Source organism: Otolemur garnettii, unplaced genomic scaffold, assembly GCF_000181295.1.
Source record: "Otolemur garnettii isolate 467f Iridium unplaced genomic scaffold, OtoGar3 scaffold00042, whole genome shotgun sequence".
Lineage (NCBI taxonomy): Eukaryota > Metazoa > Chordata > Mammalia > Primates > Galagidae > Otolemur > Otolemur garnettii.
The window spans coordinates 11,578,491-11,586,734 of NW_003852437.1; the positions used below are offsets into that span (position 1 = coordinate 11,578,491).

The window sequence follows — 8,244 nt, forward strand, 5'->3', positions numbered from 1 at the left end:
CCATTTTTTGGTTGCAGCCATCATTGTTGTTTGGCGGGCCCGGGCTGGGGATTCGAACCTGCCACCTTAGGTGTACGTGGCTGGCGCCTTAGCGGCTTGAGCCACAGGCGCCGAGTCCAGAAGTTCTGTCTTTAAGTTACAAATTGCAGAAACAGGTTTCATCTTCCCTTCCTCCTTCCTTTTCTGCTTTCATGCTGCCTGACATTAATCTGGTTTCACCCGAGAACAACCAGGAATAGTGAGTAGGGAGGAAATGGGGTAGATTAGAAGGACTAGAACAGGGATTTGCAACTGGTGTGCGGTGAGAAGATACTAGGTGTGCTGCGAAAATTTTTAAAGATCACTAATTAAATTATTTTCGAAAGGAGTTCAAAGCATAGGAAGTATATTCTTTTTCTACTCTTTTTTTTTTTTGGATCGACATTATTTAAGTGTGCCGTGAAAGTTTAACTATAGGTTTAAGTGTGCTGTGAGTTACGAAGGGCTGAAAACACTGGGCTAGACAGATCTCATTTGAGCAACACCTTGGTCTGTAGCTACAAAACTAATCAGAAATAAGAGTCTGGTGTATTTCATTCTTATTCCTTAGAATTTTACCCAATGTAACTGAAAGGTAAAAAAAGTATAAAGGTTAGAACAATATTTCTTTTTAATGCCTTTGTCAGCTAGAAGACCAAATGAGAAATACATCATGCAAAGCTTTATCAATGTACTTTATCAGTCCTTCCTGAGGGTAAAACTATCACAGATGTTTTTTTGTTGTAAAAAACAATATGATTAATCAGTAGAGAAACTTCTTCAGAAACATTAGCTAGGCTCATGGTTGTAAGTCTACTCCCCTAAACTTGCAGAGATAAAACTATCACATGTATATGGAACTTACTATGTGCCAGGAACTGTTCCAGGCACCTTATATATGTTAATTAATTTAATCCTTATAGCAACCTCATTATAACTTCCATTTTATAGATAAGGAAACTGAAACACAGGGAAGGCTAAGTATGTTGACCCAAGGTCACACAGCCAGTAAAGAGGGGAGCCTGGATTCCAACCTAGGAAGTTTGTACTTAGTCACTGAGCTAGGGCGTCGAGAGGCCACATTTCTGCCATTTTCTTTAAGACTGTAACATGCCTCTTGTGGCCTCTTATACCCTGGTGATTTTCAAGACTGCCATGAGACAATCACTCCAGTTTAACCCGAGGTGGTCAGGGAGGCTGTCTGCATTGCTTCCCCAAGTCCTGATGACCATGGCTTTCTGAGGGAGGGCAGGGCACTATGTAATATTAAATTGAATTTTCCTAAAGCCATTTCCTCTCCTTACCTCCATATTCCGTTAACACTTTGGAGGAGTCATCCCTTGATTTCTCCCTTTCCTCCATCTTGAGACATCGGTCCTATATCTTTCTCTTCTGGACGACCTCAAGTCCCCCTTTTCATTCTTTCTGGCCCTGGTCTTTTTTCTTAATAATTCATTCTTAGTTTTTGCTCTTCCCTGGTTTTCTTCCTCCAATTCTTCTTTCACTTCAGCTGTATATGTTGCTCTAAATGCATTTTCTAGGAAGACTCCCATTGTCATGTTCTCCACTTTAGCCTGGCATCTGGGGGCCTCCACACCCTCTTGTTCTCACCATGTACGAGACAGAGCTGGTCTAGGAAGCAGGGTCTGTCCCCACCTCATTGCTTGTCTATTTCCCTCTGTCTAGGCCAGCACCGTCCAGTAGGGCTTTCTGGAATAATGGAGATGTTCTCTGCATTGCCCACTATGGCAGCCCCTTGAAATATGATCAATAAAACTGAGGAACTAAAATTTCCATTTCATTAAATTTTAAGTAGTTGGAATTTCACTAGTCCGCTGTGCCTCCACATATTGGAATGTGTGGAGTGGTGCGTGTCCTCAGATCCCACCTCACACAGCACTGGATCTTCTCCTGTGACCTCTATGGTTGGAAATCTTCTAGTCAGATCGTTTGTTCATTCACTCATTCAACAGAATGTATAAAGCGCCTGTATGTTTCAGACACTTTGCTAACCAGTGTAGAGAACACACAGAGGAAAACCCATAGTTTCCTCCTTCCAGAAACTTTACTGATGACTGTTTTGAGAGTACAAAGCTTAAGCTAACTGTACTTCCCCGAATATACCAAGCATAAACTAACAGTACTTCTTCGAAACATCCCCAGTGGGGCTTTGTATGTAGGGAAATCACAGTTTTGCTGAGAATTAGACAAGGCTGGAAGCAGATGTTCAATAAAAGCTACAAGAGGACAGAAATCCAGTTTTTTTAAGGTGTTGGGGGTGGTGGGGTGGGAGGCACCTGGTGTTTGGAATCCTAATCTCTGTTCTGAGAATGTAACAGTTTTCCTAATTCATGGGATCTCATTTTCTTTTCTCCCTATAGACTTAATCTTGTTTTCAAAATTAAGTATTTGTGATTGCTCACAATCATAAATCATGTTAAAGGTACTTTATCCAGGACTGTTAGTAGTCTGTGGAAGCCCACCCATTAGGAGGTGGCTAGAATGAGCTGGGATTTGAATCTTAATCCTAAACTAAAATCCAGAATAAGATTAATTAAAATGCTGTAAGTCATCAATAAAGAATTAAATATAATCAGTAGGGAGGACAGGCAGTTTGGATGATCAGAGTCTGGTCTTTTCTTAAAATGGGCAAAACTTCTGCTAGATCATAAGGTTATTAGATAAAATGGACTTGGTCTGCCCTTTCTATTCTTCCTCTGCCGGGAAACACACCAGAGAATAGTGCATGAAAGCTCATCTTTAGTGATCAGAGTTACAAATGTTCTAAGTTTTCCATCTTATAATACTGCATGTGCATATATCATTAGGACAACAAGAAGTTTTTGCAGAGAGGTCTTATGGGTGAACTTTCTCGGTTGATGACATTTTCACAGTCAACAACTTTGATTTACTAACTGTGTGGGTCTTCCTATCTTCCTAAGTGACACGGTCCCCGCCCTAAGTTGCTCAGAATCACTTTGCTGTCTGATGAGTAAATAAAAAGTTTAGGTGACAACTGATGCCAACAGTAGCGTGCAGTAGAGTCGAAGCCAAGTGGCAAAGAGCAGATTCTGTTCTCTGTCCCTGGAAATCTTGTCTGATTTCCGTGAATGGAGATCTTGGCCCCTCTTTCACTGTACTATTGCAATATTTTATGAATCACACAGAAAAGTATTGTATCTAATTTAAAACCTCCTTCCTCTAATTTCATCACATATCCTTTTGTTTTGCCCTCAGTGGAGATTTTATATTATGAACAGCTAGAACTGCTGTTTTGATTTCTAACCACTGGCGCTCAATTCAAGTGAAATTACACAGAGCAGTAGGAATTATGTGAGCACTTTTATTCTGAGACAAAGAGGTGGTGAGCAGAGCCTTCTGGCCCCGCCTGAACTCAATCAATTCCTTTTCTGTTTTTTGGGCCATCACGATGTCATTGACACATCTTTCAATGGAGCCTCCTCCAAAAGGCTCACTGTTGCTGTTTGACCTCCCCACAGAGCTGGTATGTGGGACACTTCAAGCTTTATTTGTTCTCAGCCTCTCAAACCTGATCCTGTCACTAGCATGAGGGCACTGCTGATGCCTGAGCAAACATCCCGGACATTGAAACCAAGCCTGGGGAAACAAGGCTGTATTTAAAGTCCAAATCCCACCCAACGTCAAGGTTCTACTTGCTAATTCATTGCCTTATTTCTGAATGACGATAATCTTTTAAAAACCGTCCCCATTTGTCTTTTTACAGCAAAATTTCTTTACCTCACTGTTGAAAGTCTATTTGAAAGGATGAACTCAGCTGTGTTCAGTTTCATTATTAACTTTGTTTAAGAACGTGAGAAGGAACACACAAGGAGTCCAAGTCCTGTCATTGGACAACATTGACCTTGAACAGCATTTATCCTTTGGGCTGTGCTCAGCTCTTTCAAATAAAGGTCAGAGTTAAATCAAACTGTACATCCCTCGCATTTGGACGTACACAGGGAAAAGCCACATTGACACACGCCCTGCCTTCTCTGTTTTTATTGTGCCTCTTTACTACCTCTTTCTATAATAAGTCAACACTATTCATGCTAAAATTTTTTTTCCAAAAAAGGGTTGGAGAGTTTGCAAGAGAGTTAAAGAGAAGGTTAGGATAATAAGGGTTGATGAAAGAAGGAATGTCAGGCTAGATTAGCCATTTCCTGTTTTATTAGGATAAATGCTACAAGCAGAACGGGCAGCAAAATCTCAGCTGTCGGGTCACTACTAACCTTGCCTGTAGAATTCTTCACAGACCCTTTCACTCCATTGCTTGCTCATCTCCCAGATTCTGCAAGGGTTGCAAATGTCAGCACACTTCAAGGCGATCTGAGAAAGGATGGGGTGGGGAGAGGTTGTCAGAGATGCTTCTTCAGCTGCAAATGCACCCCACGCCATAGGGGCTGTCAAACCTGTGACCCCCTCCTGGTACCAGGCCTGCACTTAGAGAGGGCCTCCCTAAGCTGCTTCTTCAGGAAACAGTACTTTTTTACAGCCACACAAAGTCTTCATTCTGAGTGGCGGCTTTGGAGCAGTGAGAAGGAAGGAAGAACCACAGTCCAAGGACACGTTACCCGGAGGGGACTTCCTGGGGGAGGGGCAGGCCAAGGAAAGCCAGGGGGCTCCTTTGGGTGCCTCACCCCTCACAGGAAGGAAGGCTGTACCCGCCTCTGCCCAGGCTCTGCTGAGATCATCTGGACCTCACTCTCACAGTAGGCACAATGACTGGTCTCATACATCTCTTAAATTACATGACTGCGCCTGTGCTTCTAAGCTGCCTGGGAGCTAAGCCAGATCAAACCTAGCTGCATTCTGTTTGTACAGCTAAATTGGGGCCTTCATGGCTTCCTGGACACTGCTCTGGATCTGGGATATCAGCTTTTGTCAGTGATAATGACTGTATGAGGGTCCTGGAACACCCGGAGAAGCTGCTTCTTCCTTTTAGCCACCAACTGCTTCCGAGAGACTGCCCACAATCAATGTCCATAATTTTTACCCGAGTCCTTGGGATCACAGAACAGCTAGCAATGTTGGGGTCCCCAAGAGCCTTGGATCACATTAAGCTGCATGTTTGGTTGTTTACATTTATTTCCTGGTTAGAGAGTTCTGCCTTGAGGGATGCATTTGATTAGTAAGCCTTCCTTTTGAAGTATCAAAAGGCCAAATCTTTCAACTACTTACAACTTGGCTTGAGTCACTCAAATCAGACACCAGGTTGATCTCTGTGGTACTCGCTCAGGGACTAGAAGACTCGTTTGGGAGGCAAGGAGGAGGGAGTCATGGTTCTATAGCTGGGAGTGGAGTATTTCCTAGGAAGGATGGAGCACTTTGGACAGCTAAAGAGGACAGCAGGAAAGCCTGGACCAAAAAAGACTGGCCAGTTGCACCTCCATGGGCAGCTCTGTCTCTGGGGTTATGGCTGGTCTATCTAGATGAGTCCAGGCTCCCTCCATTCAGTCTTGCGTAACAAAAGGAAAGAAAGAAGACGAGAGAAAATGGAAGCTCAGGAAGGAGACCCTGGTTTGGATGTCAGATCAGACTTCTATTTGTAAGGTCCACTCTGCGCCTGATGTGATTTCTCCTCACCAGTGGCTTCCTGCCGCAGAGCAAAGCAGCAGGGCTTGGGCTTGATTCAGTTCAGTTCAGTTCAATTCAATTCAATTCAATTCAATTTAAAAGGATGTACTTATTGCTGCCTAAAAATGGCAAGGCTAGGTAAACATGGTTAAGCCTCAGGTGGAAATAGTTTAGGAAGTAAAAGGAAGTAAAGCAGGGTTTGATTAAATCTGTTTTAGGTAAAGGAAGTCCACGTTTTCCCCAATTTTTGTTTGTATTATAGTTAACATAAAATACTTCTGTGTTACAGAGAGAGTCATGGAAAGTTGCACAGGTGTCACAGGGGTCAACTTTACACCAAACCACAAAATGGGGTAGACCTTCGCCTCACGCAGCCACCCTGTGTGGCTACTCTGTAGTGCAGCAGTTACCGAACAGGGAAAAACGAGATTCTATCAACTTACTGCCCTGAAACCCAGACTTTGCTTGCTTGTAACCCACTTAAAATTTCAATTTCATGCATCTCAAAGCTTTTTAATAAAATAGCTCATTGCCTTAATTTATACCATGGAAGATAACCCTTTTTCAAATGCACTAACATTATTGATTATCTCCTAAGTGTTTTTGCTCAGCAAGGATAATGTTTTTTTTGCTGTTGCCGTTGTTGTTGTCATTTACCTGAAGCATGAAGTGCCTGTCGTGTGCTTCCTCCAGTCTTAAGTCTTTATTGTGGAGGTGAGCTTTCAATCTGGTCAGAAATTCATTCTGCCTGTTGATGTCTGTTGCCAAGATCAAGGAGCCCAGCTGCTGTTCAATATCCTGTCTGCATCCACAGGAATGAAAGAGAAAAAAACACACACAGAGCAAATCCCTTTGAGGAGGGTGATTGATTCTCTCATCAACAGGTGGCTTTCCATCTTGTTCCTGCCTTTGATTCTGTGTATTCCACGGGGTCCCAGTCCCTCAAAGCCCAAGACTGAGTCTCGCTCCCACTGTCAGCTCTGTCCTTGGGTAGGAGGCATGCTGCGAGGTGTATAGAATATTGAAAACTTGGGTGAACAAAGTTGTAGTTTATACATTTTTGTGTTTCCCATGGGTAGAAAAAACTGAAAGCCAAATAGAAAAGCATGCTTTAAGGAGGAGGACACAAAAAGACTTGCAGAATCATTGGAGTTTGGGTTGTGGTTTTAGATTTTAAACCAGTTCAAACATTAAGATTTGCACAGAGAGAGAACCTGTGTAATTATAGAAATAGTCATGATGGGAGTAATAGTGAATGGTGCCATGGGGTGGAAAGGTCCATCAGTGAAACAGAATAGACTGGGCAGAAGGATACTGGAACTTAGAAAAAGAAGAGTGATTAAGATGCCATTATAAAGTGATGGGTAAGAGATATGCTAGTCAACAGATGGTATAGGGACAAAGAGATATTGTGGAAAAATAAAGCAAGTTAGAGCTTCACCTCACGTTTAGAAAGGAATCAATAGAAGGAAAGAGCTGTAATTATTTTTAAAATTCACCTTTAAAACTTTATGAATGCAATCAGTGTAACCTAATTCCCAAATGATAAAGAAAATAAATTAAAACAAATTTGCCTTTAAACAGGAAATATTTTTAAGTAGAGTGTATAGAGCGTACATACATAAGATGAACATCTCATAATCACCACATAGGTCAAGGACATTGCGTGCCCCAGAAGGGCCCCGTTGCCTGTCTCATCACATCTCTCTTTCCCCAAGCCCTGAAGCAACCACTCTTTTGGTCTGTTTCCATAATTTTCTTGCTACTTATAATTGGACCACCTGTGCATACATGTCTAAACAATATGGTTTAATTTCAACTTTAAGTTATGTGTTCTGCATTAGCTTGTATCTTGCTTCTTTAGCTGAACATCATGTTTTTGAAATCCATCCATGTTGATGTGTAGACTGTTGTTCACCCATTTTCATTATATCCATTCATTGTGGGAATATGCTACGATGTATTTATCTGATCTGCTCTTGATGGCAACTTGAGTTCTTTCTAGTTTTTGGCTACTATGAAAACTGGCACAGTACACATCCTTCATTATACATGTGCAGGAGTTTCCTTAGGGGCTATGACCCCGAATTAAATAACTGGATCACAGGGTATGTTTATCTTCACTGTAATAGATGTTGCCAATTATTTTCAAAATGATTGTGTAAATTTACACTCCCACCACTAACAGATGAGATTGTTTGTTGCTCTGTATTCTTACACTTTACATTTTTTTCCCCGCTCTGATGGGTAGCTTTAATATGAATTCCCTTAATTACTAATGAGGTTGGACATATATTCATGTGTTTATTGGTCATTTGTATTTCTTTTGTGAAGTTTCTATTTTAGGCTTTACCTATTATTCTATTGGGTCACCTGCCTTTTTCTTATTGATTCTAAAAGTTCTTTACATATTTTAAATACTATTCCTTTGTCAGTTTTGTGTTGTAAATATCTTCTTCTACTTTGATTTGATGTCTATTGATAAAAAGAAGCCTTAATTTTAATTTAATCTAAAAACATTTTCATTTATAGTTAGTTTTTTTCCTATTTAAGAACTCTTTCCAACTCTGATGAGAAAAATTCTCCTACATTATGTTATAAAAGGCTTATAGCTTTACCATTCACCTTTTT

At 41.2% G+C, this 8,244-nt stretch overlaps 1 protein-coding gene across 1 annotated transcript in view; it reads right to left on the reverse strand.

The window, feature by feature from the left end:
• Positions 1–8,244, reverse strand: part of PDE7B (phosphodiesterase 7B) — a 219,372-nt gene that overhangs the window by 5,236 nt on the left and 205,892 nt on the right. The window contains exons 9-10 of the mRNA XM_012805436.2: positions 6,271–6,415; positions 4,269–4,365 (exon numbers count right to left, since the gene is read on the reverse strand). Of these exons, the coding sequence (XP_012660890.1) occupies positions 4,269–4,365; positions 6,271–6,415 (242 nt within the window). The remainder of the gene's footprint in view (positions 1–4,268; positions 4,366–6,270; positions 6,416–8,244) is intronic.